The 16,320-nt window shown below is 36.5% G+C and overlaps 1 protein-coding gene across 1 annotated transcript in view; it reads right to left on the bottom strand.

Moving 5' to 3' along the window:
- Positions 1-15,529, bottom strand: part of ppp2r2aa (protein phosphatase 2, regulatory subunit B, alpha a) — a 37,367-nt gene extending 21,838 nt beyond the window's left edge. The window contains exons 1-6 of the mRNA XM_682011.11: positions 15,319-15,529; positions 14,841-14,912; positions 7,650-7,747; positions 2,601-2,766; positions 1,633-1,745; positions 776-953 (exon numbers count right to left, since the gene is read on the bottom strand). Coding sequence (XP_687103.5) covers positions 776-953; positions 1,633-1,745; positions 2,601-2,766; positions 7,650-7,747; positions 14,841-14,912; positions 15,319-15,325 — 634 coding nt within the window. The 5' untranslated portion in view covers positions 15,326-15,529. The remainder of the gene's footprint in view (positions 1-775; positions 954-1,632; positions 1,746-2,600; positions 2,767-7,649; positions 7,748-14,840; positions 14,913-15,318) is intronic.
- Between the last annotated feature and the right edge of the window lie 791 nt (positions 15,530-16,320).

Raw genomic sequence — 16,320 nt, forward strand, 5'->3', positions numbered from 1 at the left:
TTATTAAAATATGTGTTCATATTCTACGTTGAATCATACCAAGCTACAAAAAGCTGTTTGACTGGCTTAACTTCTGCAAAAAACTATTAGCACAACGCTGGCTTCCTCCACATATTTTGGACATGTACAGGTGGTTGGTAAAACTTTGGGCTCGAGGGAACTTGGTACAAATGTGTACATTAAAGATCTGGATTACAGCCGCTGACAGTCTCCATGTTTATTGCACAAACCAATGATCAGGATGCTTGTCTTATTTTTTTATAATTGCAGTCCATTGATTTTTCATTCTTGATACTGAACTTTTGTTTTTCTGTTAACTTCTATTCATCGTATACACCAGTTTAAAGAGACCGTAGAGGAGGGGGTGGGAGTTGTTAAATTGATATGTAATTATATTGTTAATGGAGCCTGTATGCTTTGTTAATAAAAAAATACAAATATTTAATCATATTTTAACATGCATAACATTGTGTTAAATGTCCAAGTAGTTTATTTGTGAATGTAATAGTGTAATTATCTGCATTTTTCTTGCAGCTAATGTGCAATTTTTTTTTCTTGAGGAAAAAAATCTGACAATGATTTCTGAAGGATCACGCGACACTAAAACTAAAGTAATGATTGAGAGAGTTATTAAATTTCACAACATTCTTGATTTTAGTGTATTCACGATCAGATAAATGCAACACGGGCAAGCATACGAGACTTCTAAGAACATTATTCATCTCTCAAAAGCCAATGCACGGTGTAAATGAACAACAATGCTTAAGCAGGATACTAAAGCTTCTGTCGGTGTAGTCCAGGTGCCACAGGTTGACACGAAGGTCATCGGCAGACAGATACGTCTCGTTGTCGCTGTTAACAGAGATGGAGTTGATATGGTAGGTGTGAGCGTTGGCATAAACCCGCCGTGGGCTCGCCTCCACCATCAGATCCATCGGCTGGAACACTGGCACCTGTGCAGAGCAGACCACGGTTACTCGTACAGTGTAATCAATGCATTAGCGTAATCCTGAGGGAGTAACCAGTACACACACACATTTACGCATCTTTCACTATATTCAGCACTTTCACTAGACTTAATGTTTATACAGTACAGACTGTATACAGTTGTCAACTTTTTACGTGGATTGAAAAAGCTTAAGCCACAGGTGTCAAACTCAGTTCCAAAAGGGCTGCAGCTCTGCACAGTTTAGTTCCAACCCTAATTAAACACACCTGATCAAACTAATTGAGTCCTTCAGGGTTGTTTGAAACCTGCAGGTAAGTGTGTTGGAGCAGGGTTGGAACTAAACTGTGCAGGGCTGCGGCCCTTAAGGGATTGAGTTTGACACCCCTGGCTTAAGCTCTAAAACATGAATGGGTGTTGTTCAACAGTATTAGAAGAACTATGATGAAATGTTATGAAGCACTTCAGTTTTGGTTACTTTAATCAATTTGTCTACCTCTAAACAACCCTCAAAGGAACAATCTGCATTTATACATTTTCAAAAGACTTAATTTTTTGTGCGATTTAAGAGCAGTTGTCCTCATGAGTACCAAAAATATCAAAATTCAAGTCAAAATAACTAGTATTGTTATACTTGTGGGGACATTTGGACCACACAATGTGAGGAATATAAGACACACACACACCCGTAGTGTTGTGAGAGATGATGGATGTCTGTAGCGGCCGTCCTCTTCTTTGAGGTTATAGCCCTCCGGCCTCTTGTCCCGTTCACTGATTTTCCAGAGCTTGATGGTTTTATCTGCAAGAGGGGATAATCCAAAGATAACAGGCATATGAATGTGTTAATGTGCATTTTTGAAACTTAAGAATTTTAAAATTTAAGCAAATATTAAAATGTATAAAATATAATTAACCAGAGATGCATGATTCTGAATAAATTGAGAACTATTTAATAATTTTTTCCTCCCATGATTCTGATTAAATCCTAAAATAAATATGTAATAAACAAGAATTTCGGACGATTTCATTTGCTGCAGTCGATTTAAAAACTGCATAATGCATATCATAAATACATAAATAAATAAAAATAAAATTAATTATCTAAATAAATACATAAATTATATTTTTATTATTGATTTTAAAAGCGATAAAACATGCACATTTTAATAGTATAATAATGAAAATCTAATTTAAAATCAATAATCCAATAACTCATTTATAACACTTCATGTTTCATTACTTCAAGAATCCGCATTAAGAATTTAATAATAATTTAATTGCTTTAACATTCATTAAAAACATCACATTACTTTCAAACTGTAAATTTAATCTTCGCTCTATAAATCAGTGTTTATATCTGAACTATAAACAGTTATTACACTACTTTGACTATTTGATCATAAGCAACTCGGGCAAAATAATCTTGCTTGAAAAAAAAACTAAAGCGCTTTTATAATTGTAAATGACTTGTGCACAGCTGAGATCAATGCTATAATATACTAATCATAATCAGTTATAATTAAGACTTTGTGTGTTTGAATCAATGACAAAAAGGTTATGATTAATGCATAGCTGGATGATAAAAAAAACATTTAATTAAAAATAAATAAATAAAAGAATGAATGATTAATTTAAATAATGTGCGTCAGCTCACCGTTTGTGGACAAAAGGAAGTGTGCAGCATTTTTCTGAGGAAGCCAGCGGATCTTATTGATCTTTTCCTCGATTTCCAGACTCTTCAGATAGTCGAACTCCGGCTCGTGACTCTGGAAAGTGCTGTAGACATTGTATTCGGCACGACACTGCGGCAGGCTCTTATTCTGGAACAAGACACAGATGTCACGTTTACTTTTTTACTTTTTGCACATCATCAATGATGTCAGCAATTTATCAACATTTACAACAAAGTGATTTGACCTCGAGCAAAGCATTTTTCACAGTATTTCTTATAATATTTATTACTCTAGAGAAAGGCTTACTTGTTTTGTTTAGGCTAGAATAAAACTTATATTATTGGCAATATAACATTATATGTTATACAGTGCAAGTAATGTATATTTATAAAGCGCATTTATGGTGTATGGCCATACACCCTAAGCGCTTCACAATCTTAAGAGAGAGTCTCTCCACAATACCACCAGTGTGCAGCACGAACTTGGATGATGCGACGGCAGCCAGTGGACAACAGTGCCAGTGCTCACCACACACCAGCTATTTGTGGAGTGGACAGACAGCGATAGAGGTGAGGGCAATGTGGACCAATTTGGCATTGTACGATGTCTAATGTGAAACCTCGCGATGGGCGATGGCATCGTCAACATGTAAAAAAGCCTGGAGGGTGGGCTGTTTGATAAAGTGCGTGCGACGTGTCTGAAGAGCAAGGAGGGATTCAGGAATTAGAAGTGTGCGTGGCTTATTTGAGGACCAGGAGGGAGACGTGAGATTTTCGGGAGATTATCACTCGTTTGCGGGCATTATGAGTCCCACAAATGCATACTTCCTGGGAGACTTGGGATGTCTGAATATCACGTTTAACAACTACAGTGAGACGCGAGCCAGCGGTACATCCTTGCTTAACTGTCCGACGTGCACTGCTCTCTGGAGCTCAGAGGAGTGCATGACAGTGTGTGTGTGGTCACGTGATGTGAGTTTTCATCGGATGGAGGGCTGTTCAGAAACGCTAGGTAAAACACGTTGTGGATGTGGATCATTTTCAATCCAAAATGATATTTTAACACCAAGACATATTAGTGTAAACGGGGCCTGAGTGTGTATTTTTCGCAAGCAAGTTTGCGACGGGGGCAGAGGATCGGCGATGCCAGCTCAGCATCGTGTTGTCTATTGGCCAACAGCGATGGACGATGGCATTGTCTATCGGCCCAACTCTAATAGAGGGTTTACACTCCTATTCTTTACAAGTGCCATGTGATTTCTAATGACCACAGAGAGTCAGGACCTCAGTGTAATATCTAATCTGAAATACAGTGATTTACCCAATTACTCTAACTTGACTAAATACCCTTGTTCCGCCTTTAAAATACACTTTAAGCTGTATACTAGTGTCTTGAAAAATATCTAGTAAAATATTATTTATTGTCATCATGGCAAAGACAAAAGAAATCAGATAGACATCTTGACAACTCTGCGTACACTTATGTTAATTTTTATGTTAATGCCTAATAACAGATTAAAATCATAGTTGTGATCACTTTCTTAAACAGATTTAAGAACTGATAAAATTCAGTTGTATTTTTTTTAAACGAGCTTCACATATTAACCATAATAAATCTGGCTTTCCTCGCTGTAGCTTTTATTCCACTTTTTAAAACACTAAAACAACAGAGGCAGTCATTTTGACTGTTTTTAATTTTTTGCGCCGTGGCACATGATCTAAAAGGGTGGAGTTTATTTTCTTAATGAGTTATAGGTGTGTTTTGAGAATAAACCAATCAGAGTCTCATCTCCCATTTCCTTTAAGAGCCAGTTGCGTCGTGCCATAATCACATTTGCTATTTACAGGACGTAAAGTAAGTGTAAGTGGAAAAACTGAGCATTTTACTAGCAAGAAAACTGTTAAACAGAGCATCTACTGCGCGAGAATAAGAGATAATCGATCTACTTTCACTTTCGCTCTCAAGGATAGGGAAACCTTTACGCACAGACATCGATTAGCCTATAAATAACTAATTGCGTTTGTTAAGCGCAAATATTTGTTTGTAAACTTTTTCTAAATTCAGTTCTAATTTCCAGCAAACGAATAAATGAACAATAATAACGAACCTGAGTTATATCCTAAAACACATGCTGTGCCCCATATGGTCTAAAACCTGCAAGTGGGCAAATCTAAGCTTGTTTTAATAAAACAAATATAAATATGCATATAATAAATAATACTGCTAATAATAATATCATTATACAAAAGCAAATTGTTATGAATGAACTGAAAAAGCCTCCCGAGATGAAGGGATAAAAGCAGTGATTTTTCACATTTATGTAGGCTAGAAAATATGTTTTGTAATATTTTGATCCTTTATATTTATATCCTATATATTCTTATTATATCCTATATATACACATCCTTAATATTTTAATAATTTTTCATATATAAAGATATTTGCGTACTATGAGCAACTCTGTGCTGGACTTTAGACCAGGTTTGTTTAGGTCTATTGAAAAATCTATTATAGATTCTCAAAATAGCAACGCACCAGCAGTGCGCCTCAGAACGCCTCTCTTTTTAGACCAGAACGCCTATGGACGCACATATGAGCGTAAATGCATTTGCTATTTAAACAGCGTGGCGAAACGCCTCAAAACGACTCTTGCGCCAAGCTGAAAATAAAAAAAAACTATTGCATCACGTCTTGCGCCACATTGACATTGCGCCCTGTGTATGTTAGGGCCCTTAATTTAATCAAGTTTGTTGAAATAAATCACACATCTATAATTCCCTCACTTGTACTAAATATGTGTATATTACCTTCTAACATTGTAATTTTATTAAAATTACAAAAACACAAGAGTTTTTTATTTCTCCCTCGAACTAGCATTGCGATCAAAATGACCAGATGCATTTCAGTGTCTGCTGCTTTTCCCTGTGACTTTAAAGATTGCCTGCCTCTGTTGCCTAGCAACTTCATGCTACCAAAAATATAAGTTTCTTTGGGCAAAAACACAAATTGACTTCAGATATGTCTCTCAAAAGAGCATATTTAGTTGTGTAAAAAAGCCTTCCCTCCTGCTTGTCGAAGTGAAAATATAGGTGAGTCGCGGACATCCGTGTGTGGTCTGCTGTAGCTTAATTATACATTTATAGGCTGTATTACCAAAAAGATCATATTTTTAGAGTGATGACTTAATTTAATATTATAACAGACATTTAAAGCTTAATCTTAATATCTCAATGGGGTGTATACTGAAGCATGCTAATAGGACTTTTAATTTTGCCATTAACCTGGGTTAAGCGCTTCCGGCGAATTGAATGTCAATGCAAAATCCGGTGCGTTTAAGGTCTGTTTTCTTTAAAAAAATCAGCGATCTCCACTTGCTGAGTGATATCCGATTTAAAGTGGGTCTCAGATTGTACAAGAAGCACTGCATTAAATTACATTTCCCCCGCCATGTCTTTATTATATGAGCATTTATTTTACCACAGTATATTCCATGGAGCTTCTGCGTTAGCCTGCCGATTCTGATGGGCGCGTGCGAGTAAACGGCTTTTTGTCTCGTTTTACGCTTGAGCAACTAAATAAATGCTAAAGTTTATTTAACTGAATGTATTTTAATGACATTACAACATCGATGCTGTATAAGGAACCGTATAAAATGATAAAAAGTTCACAATAACAGGTCACCGGAAGTGTATCAGCATGGGAACAGCACTAGCTCGGCATATACCCTATTGAAGTTTTAAATGTAATTATGACATGACAATTAGGGTTGTCACGATACAGTTTTCCAGTTACCTGAGCTTTGAATTCAATTTGCAATATGATGAACTGACATCATAATATTATTTGGAACAACAAAAAAAGCAATGAAAGAGTTGGCAAACCTTTCCAGGGGACTACGTGACCATCATTTGGAAGCCTAACAAAATACAAAAGAGGCCACAGGCCAACTGTACGGATAATAAAAACAAACTGTACGGTATTTTATATATCAGTATCTTTGGCTACTGAATATCTATGAACGAATTTGTCTATTTATGTCTTCGCTAACAGGAAGATTTGAAATATTTGAGAGAATATTTATTGTTTACTCTCTGCTGGAAGTGGTGTTAATGAAGGCAGCAGGGGGCGCTCAACTTGCTGTCTGTGTGGGTCCTACCGCCCCAGTATATTGATGGGGACTCTATAGTGCTCAGTGAGTGCCGTCTTTCGAATGAGATGTTAAACCGAGGTCCTGACTCTCTTAACTGCAATTCGGTACTAGTCGATACTGAAATTTCAAACACATCCATTTCCAACCAACATTTGAGCGCGTTCTTAAACAGCGTTGATTGGTCATTGTGTTCAAGTGCTCAACAGAAATGACTAATTGAATGACATTGGCCGTGAGGGTCATCAAATTTACTAAACTCACTGCTGTTTACTAAGTGTAACCACAGTTACAGGGAAACTGGAGCGTTTTAATTTCCAGGATTCATCAGTGGGTCGCTCGAATGTCAGCCTACAGAAACACCAGCTAAAAGACGTGACTTTAAAATGCTTCAGTGTCCCTTTATCTGTAGTTACACTCAAACAGTGGTGAGTTCGGTGAACTGATGACCTTCAGGGCCAATCAAGAACATTTCTGTTGAGCATGTGAACACAATGGCAAATCAGCGCTGTTTAAGAACTACTCAACAGCGCTCAAATGGTAGTGGGAAATGGACGTTTTTAAAACTTCAACATTTATTGGTACCGAATACCAGAATCGTGACAACCCTAGTAGCCATACTGTCATTACATAATGAGTGGCATAAATTTATCCTAAAATGTCAATATTATAACATACCCCTATTACTTTTGGTGCAACACATCACACAACAAATAGTGTGGACAGCCCTACACTAAACACAAAGAGGTGCCAATACTGCATATGTAGAATATGCTTTATTTGTCTGCTTTTGCATTAAAAAAAAAAACATTATCAAGTATGAACAGCCGATTTTTTCTCCACGCCTTAATTGTTGTGCTTAATGAACTGTAATCCATCTCACCTCTTGCTCTTGCTGGAAGATCACTATTCTTCCACCTCGGTCTCCTGTGGCCAAAAGCTCCCCAGAATGATTGAACTCCACCGCAGAGATGATGTCAGCTGCGACACACACATACATATACACACACAATCATGAATTATTGAAAAGCACAACTATGAGACCATATTGTTTGGCTGAATGTTTCTGAGGAGATAAGCGACTGCTTGTATTTGTGCGCGTGTGGGCGGGAACATGCGGAGCCTGGCATTAAAAGCATCTCGGGCATCTGCACACACAGTGCCATCCAACAAACCCCCATCCCGCCGTTCACTAAGAATAACAATCTATCTCTCTTTCTTTCTCTGTCGTATAATTGTGACGGGCAGCAGTGCTGTGCTGGGCTGTGCCATGATCTGACTCAATGCAGAGAACAAATCCTTTGCTTACAACACATGCACAATTTAATCTCAAGTAAACACAAATGAAACATATTTTTGATGCAAACAGATGGAATTCGGAGTCAAAGCACAAATGAAACACTAACTAGAGCCTAATTACATTATTGGTAACACTTTAGAATGGTCCATTAGTTAATGCATTTACTAACATTACCTAAGCATAAATAATCTTATAAAGCATTTATTAAAAAAAGTTCAACATTAACTAATGTATTATTAAAATGCCAAGCTGTACTTGTTAACTAGTGGTGTACCGCAGTGGTCCCCAACCACCAGGCCGCGGACCGGTCCCGGTCCGTGGAACAATTGGTACCGGGCCACATAAGAAATCTTTAATTATTTCTGTAGAAAATATTCCCTACGCGACTTGGTTCCTTCCACTCACCCCCGCCATCTCACGTGAAATGGACTATGCCAAAATCCACCACGGAGCGGGAAGAAAGATCGATGGAATATAGCTCAGCGGTGGTTGTTGATAGTTTAAAGTTATAAAACAGGTATTATAGAGTCCAAATCAGCAGAACATTTAAGGATTGAGCATTTATGTGTGCGTGCATCGCTAAGTAGATACCCGAAATCATTGCAATAAGTATCTTTATGGAGTTTCACATAATCATACTCATTAGGGCTGTAACATGCCAATGCATACATTTAATTCGGCTATACGGTTGTATTATTGTTAATATGTTCGTCAGTTAAAATGTTTGGCACAGATGTTATGTATTTGATGCATATAAACCTTGATTAAAACATAATCAGACCGCCATAGTGCAACAAGCGCATGCGAGTTGAGTTTAAATAATGTTGAGTTGTTCATGATTAACCTGGATGCACGAGCGCAGCAGCTGTGTACACGTGAAGACAACACAGCTAAATAAAAATAAATTTAGTACTGTGAAAAATCGTCTGTCACTACTAATGTTGCTGATAACGCTGAATGTAGAAATCAACCATTGTAATTTGTACACCTCATATATATTTGTCTCATTTTCAATAAGTGATTCAGTTATTTACTTATAAACCTTCATGTTTCATTGCTGGATAGATTATTTTCAAAGAATTATTCAGTGGCATATTTTTAATGGCTGGTTGTCACTACCTATTGCTTAAACAATGAAATTGCTACCTACAACTTTCATTTTTGAGCATCAAGTTAATCGCATATGATGGTGATTTTCTAAACTATGAACTGTTATCCCAGTTCTTCTGTTATTTGACTGTGAGCATTTAATAGCTGATAATATATTTAGTAAACGAGAGATTACATATGAACAATTCAATACTTGTAGCCAAAAATAATTTTATAACAATTGTAGCCAAAATATAAAACATACCAACTTTCTCCTTATTAGCAGTCAGTAGCCCCTTTCACACATACAGACCTTTCCGGAAAATTGCCGGCAATTTTCCGGAAAGGTTTTATGTGTGAACAGGTCCTTTTTGAAAATACCGGAAAATTCGTTCTGGCTATTTTCCGGAAAGAAGTTGTAACATTACCGGTAATTTGCCGGAATGCTGCGCTGTGTGAATGCAGAAGGAAGATTGCCGTAATAAGCGCGTGCACGTGTAGAACGTGCTGAGGTGAGACGTTTGCTTTAGCCAATCACAACAGTCAGACGCATTTACGTCCGCACGGTTTATGAGAATAAAAGCCTTTGAATATTTTTCCAGACACATTTAGATGCTAGAAGTTAGTCAGATCACGTTTATATGTTCTTCTTAATGCCAACTGTGTAAATAATCATCGATGAGATGCTTATGATAAGCCGTTGTTCGTTTACCTTCAAGCTTTGCGTGTGCCTGTGAAACAGCCTGTGAGCGCCTGCACACGCACATATTATGAACATCTCGACATGCGAAAGTGATCCTGCGAAAGTTGTTCACAAAATTGATCATCCACAGAGTTTGTAATTTAGTCAAATGTTTACAAACACAAGCGCAGCCGTTTAGAGCTCATTTGTGGTGAAGGATGTCAGAATTTACCGGTATTTTGGAATGGATGTGTGAATGCTCTTTTCCGGAAAATTTCCGTAACGTCCTCGCCTGTGTGAACAGCGCTTTTTTCAATATACCGGTAAAGTCGTTCCGGAAATTTTCCAGAAATTTACCGGTATCACTGTGTGAAAGGGGCTAATGACTATCAAAGTACAACATTGTTCACAGTAGGTATGAAACAAAAGAGTTAGCCCACGGTTCAATACATACCTAATACATAATTTTTAACAGTTTTCGGTTTGGTTCGGTTCTCATGGCTTGACACATGCTTTTTTTATTTTATTCTATAGGCAATAGGAACAGTAAGAGGTTAAGGAAAAAAAAAAATATATATTTTTTATTGCAATACTTATTTTGTTTTACTGAAAAGCCAAGAAAAGTACAGTAGTTCCTAGTGTATTGTATAAAAGAATTAACACTGAAATCTTACCGCTTCTTGTAACCCATGTACAAACTGGGGAACACATAAAATCCTGCACTTTGAAAATAAACATACATGTGAAAGTAATAAAGATAAATTGGTCATTTTAAATAAACATATTTGTACTTAAGTAAACATAAATAAACCATCTTAATTATCTCGGTGCTGAAAAAATCCGAGACTGTAGTCTGTAATGCGGATCAAGTGCTTTTATAAGATGACAAAAGCCCACATCTCCAATCACCGAAAACGGCTGCAAATCTTTAGCAATAAACACCCGCACTGCCTTTATTATTTTATTTGTCTCTCGGAACCAGTTGGGTATGTTTGCTTGAAAGATTCAGCGAGGGATTGTTGCTATTTGGAGGACTTTATTACCTTCTCTGCTATCCTGCCTTCAGACAGTGATATTGCTGGGTGATGGAGCTGCAGATGTGCAGTCATGGTTATACGTGTAAAACAATGCTTGCAAACAGTTATTTTTTATTCACAGTTTTTTTCTTTTGTTGGTATTATGCTAACCGGCAAAATCTAAATGTCTTCACACTGCAGATTTGAAAGACGTCGGTACTGTCTCGTACTGTTGCCTCACTTCGCCGGCGCTTCCTTGAACTGTTGCCTCAACCTCACTTTACCGCCACTCGCCATGTTAAAGTGTGGAATGATGGTCAAGCGCCCCCTAACTTTAGAGCATATGATTGGATATTTACTCGCGGGAAAGAGTTTCCTTTTCTCAGCTTATGGACTTACAGGCACACACAGTCAGATCGGGGAGATATAAAACTTACACATATTATTTAAACACAAAACCGAGAAAACAGCAATTCACAAGCGCGTATTGAACCGTGGAGGTCGAACCGTACGGTTCAATATTATATTGGGAACCGTGGCATCCCTAGTTCACAGTCAATTAAATAATGCTAATGTTTTTTTGTATTCATACTTGCAAGATATTTCTGACCGAATATTCAAAGCAGCATGGTCAACAATATAGGCACTGTAGCAACTTTACAAAATAAATCATTACTCATATTTTACCGAGGTAAAGTTGGTTTAATATTTGCGCATTTGTTCATTTTTTAAAAATGACAATGTGTGTCTCTATATTGTTTACTATGCTACTTTGACTATTCGGTCAGAAATCGCATGCAAGTATCACTTCAAAACAACATTAGCACTATTTAATCGACTGTGAACAAAGTCAAAAGTCATTAAAAATAAAATAATCATGAAAGTCGAACTTTAAAAGTCATTGACTGCTAAAATGATTCCCCTATTTAAAATTTGCAAACTATACTTTTCTGAAATTATATTATTAAGGAAAAAGTCTCAACGTGTGAATGTGTGAATATGTAAAGTATTTTGATTTAAAGTCATGTCAGCTACCAAGGCTACTTTCATGGCAATAACATTTCAATAATAAATTTACAATTAAAAACAACCAATACATTAATACATAAATTAAATAAGATTTTTCCTATAGTGTCACTTTGTGAAAAATGTCCATAGAGTACATTTCATAAAAAAAGCCTTCTGTAATCATTAAAAGCAGGACAGTCCAGTAAAATGTGTTTTACAGTAAGGGGAGTTGTGCAGCAGAAACACTGAGTGTGGTCTTCACCTTTGAGTAAAAAGGCATGGGTTCAGTTTTAGAGTTTTCAGCTCCAGTTTTAGTTGTGGATGATTTTACAGAAAAATCTATTGTGGTAAAGTTGATTTTAGATTCGAACACTTGGATTTCTCCTCATCAGCAGCCAATGACTATTAAAGTATAACATTGTTCTCAGTCAAATAAACAGTGCAGAAATAGCATGCAAGTATGGCTTCAAAACAACATTAGCGCTATTATGCTGACTGTGAAAAATGTACGTTGATAGTCATTGACTGCTAATACGATTTCCCTATCTAGTATTAGCAAAGAACACTTTTTCTGTGAAAAATGTGGTACGTTGATAGTCATTGACTACTAACACGATCTCCCTATCTAGAATTAGCAAAGAACACTTTTTCTGAAATTATATTAAAAAAGTGAAGGTTCATATATGCAAATATAAAACTAAATTTACCTCAGCAGGAATCATTACTCGTGCTTTGAGCTCCAGTTTTAGTTGAGAATGATTTTACAGAAATAACTATTAAGGTAAAGTTGTTTTTTTATTCGCACATTTGGACTTTCTTCTTATTAGCAGCCAATGACTATCAAAGTACAACATTGTTCAGTCAAATAAATGGTGCTCATGTTGTTTTGAATTCATACTTGCATGGTATTCCTGACTGAATATTCAAAGCAGCTTAGTAAACAATATAGGCACTGTCACAAGTTGTCACTGAACAAATTTATGAATATTAAACCAACGTTACCTTAAAATGGTAAAATAATACAAGCAAAAATTACTTATGTTTTATATTCGCACTTTCCTTCAGTGACGACTTGTATATTATATATAGCTATTGTTCACCATGCTACTTGAAATATTCTGTCTAAAGTCTCATATAAGAATGGCTTCAAGAGACATTAGCAGTATTAAATTGACTGTGAACAATGTCATACTTTGAAGAAATTTGCAAATAATGCTTTTCTTAAATTATATTAAGGACAAAATCTGATTGTGTGAATATAAAACCAACTTTGCCTCAATGTGAAAACGAATGCTAAGATAATACAAGGAATCATTACTCGTGTTTTAAGCTCAAGTTTTAGTTGACGATGATTTCACAAAAATAACTACTGAGGTAAAGTTGGTTTTACATTCGCACATTTGGACTTTCTCCTTATTAGCAGCCAAACACTATCAAAGTATAACATGGTTCAGTTAAATAAATAGGGCTAATGTTGTTTTGTATTCCTACTTGCATGGTATTTCTGACCGAATATTCAAAGCAGCTTAGTAAACAATATAGTGACTGTGTCACAAGTTGTCCCTGAACAAATGTGTGAATATAAAACCAACATTAGCTTAAATGCTAAAATACAAACTATAGTTACTGTCTTAGTGAGGTGAAGTTGGTTTTAAATTCGCATTCCGCTTCAGTGACGACTTGTATATTATATATAGCTTGTTTACCATGTTACTTTGAATATTTGGTCTAAAATCTCATGTATGAATGACTTCAAAACAACATTAGCACTATTAAACTGACTGTAAACAATGTCATATTTTGATAGTCATTGGCTGCTAATATGACTTCACTATTTAGAATTGGCAAAGAATAGTTTTCTCAAATTATAGTAAGGAGAAAGTCCAAAATGTGTGAATATAAAACCAACATTAGCTTAAATGCTAAAATACAAACTATAGTTACTGTATTAGTGAGGTGATGTTGGTTTTAAATTCGCACTCCGCTTCAGTGACGACTTGTATATTATATATAGCTTGTTTACTATGTTACTTAGAATATTTGGTCTAAAATCTCATGTATGAATGACTTCAAAACAACATTAGCACTATTAAATTGACTGTAAACAATGTCATATTTTGATAGTCATTGGCTGCTAATATGGCTCCACTATTTAGAATTGGCAAAGAATAGTTTTCTCAAATGATAATAAGGAGAAAGTCCAAAATGTGCGAATATAAAACCAACATTAGCTTAAAAGCTAAAATACAAACTATAGTTACTGTATTAGTGAGGTGAAGTTGGTTTTAAATTCGCACTCCGCTTCAGTGACGACTTGTATATTATATATAGCTTGTTTACCATGTTACTTTGAATATTTGGTCTAAAATCTCATGTATGAATGACTTCAAAACAACATTAGCACTATTAAACTGACTGTAAACAATGTCATATTTTGATAGTCATTGGCTGCTAATATGACTTCACTATTTAGAATTGGCAAAGAATAGTTTTCTCAAATGATAATAAGGAGAAAGTCCAAAATGTGTGAATATAAAACCAACATTAGCTTAAATGCTAAAATACAAACTATAGTTCCTGTCTTAGTGAGGTGAAGTTGGTTTTAAATTCGCACTCCGCTTCAGTGACGACTTGTATATTATATATAGCTTGTTTACTATGTTACTTTGAATATTTGGTCTAAAATCTCATGTATGAATGACTTCAAAACAACATTAGCACTATTAAATTGACTGTAAACAATGTCATATTTTGATAGTCATTGGCTGCTAATATGGCTCCACTATTTAGAATTGGCAAAGAATAGTTTTCTCAAATGATAATAAGGAGAAAGTCCAAAATGTGCGAATATAAAAGCCAACTTTAACTCAGTTCATGGTTTGAGCAGCAGTTTTAGCTGACGGTGATTTCACAGCAATAACTGTGGTATTCAGGGAGTGTGCATTTATTGTGGTATTTCCTGATTAAGCAGGGTCTTACCTTCAGCTACATCATCATCCACGGCTCCTTTGACCTGGGACAGACACCAGCGGCTCTGACCGTCCCCATGTCCTGCATCAGAAGACAAATTCACACTGTATGTCCAACACGAAGACCACATTAAAACCCCCCTTTCAGTGTTAACCACCACTGATGTGAAGCTCTACAGACTCATACAGCTAACACACAACAAAATGCGCTCGAAAAACTAAAAAGATCCATGTATTTGAGGGAGATCTGAGGATCAGGAGTGTGTCCAGCAAGCTGAGCACAACATCTGACGACCTACACATGCATCATAACACAGAGGTGGACCTTATTCCTGTTTCAACATGATTTGCAATTCAGAGCGAACTCGGCGTGCTAAAATTGAACATTTCGGCTGCCGTTACAACAGCCGTGCTTCAAAAGCAAGGTTAATATACCGCTTAACATCGTGAAAACGCGTTAAATGTAGCATATTTAAAGTTGTATGTACCGTCCATGCTGGGCTGGATCTCAATCAGTCCTGGGCCTGTTTATTTTTCGAAGCTGATTTTCGAGCGTCTGTTTCCTATGACTCGGTTACTTCATAAAGGTATTTGGATAAGGGAATGACGATTTTCTAATCACTGTGCTGGAAAACTGTTTGATTTCATAATTCCCTCCGTACAGAAGCGTGTTTAGCTCTTCTATCATTCCGCGCACACGCGCTAGTTGTGCGTGATCCGGTGACGTCAGAGCTCACGCACGAGCTCGACAGCGGCTGTTAGCGGTCAGTGACGGTTATTGCTAAAAGGGATACAGATGTATTTGACAGATGCGGCTAAAAAAGTTACCGAGAATTGACCGATAAATGTATATGTTTAATTGAATTACATACAAATTTTATTTTATTAAAGTCCACTCAACCCTAAACCAGTCATTATAATGGAAACCATCCTGGAAGTGGCCAAAACCCCTCTAAAACCAGCCTGGTCGACCAGCTAAAACCAGCCAACCAGCTTAGGCTGGTTTAAACTGGATTTTTCAGCAGGGTATACTGTAATGTAAAAACAGTGATATACCGAGTATTTTTCATAATATTTATTAAACTACCCATTAAATTGAATTGTATTAACGTCTAACCCAACCCCAACCCTAATCATCACAGTAATGCAGGGGCGGACTGGGACTAAGAATCAGCCCTGGCACTGTAGCCACACCAGCCCACATTACTACACCGACACAGCCCCATCCACGGACACGCACATTCCCAGCTTATATTGGTGTACAGATGGTAAAATTATATAAGCAGTAACATATTTAAGAGATATTTAAACATTTAATGTGTGTGACTAAAACAAAAACAACCCATTTATATATGCAATCATGTCATTCATTTTTTTTTCGGCTTAGTCCCTTTATTAATCTTAGAACCACCAACTTATCCAGCTTATGTTTTACACAGCGGATGCCCTCAAAGCTGCAACCCATTACTGGGTTACCCAATTCCCAATCG

This window comes from Danio rerio, chromosome 8, assembly GCF_049306965.1.
Source record: "Danio rerio strain Tuebingen ecotype United States chromosome 8, GRCz12tu, whole genome shotgun sequence".
In the NCBI taxonomy this organism is placed as follows: Eukaryota; Metazoa; Chordata; class Actinopteri; order Cypriniformes; family Danionidae; genus Danio; species Danio rerio.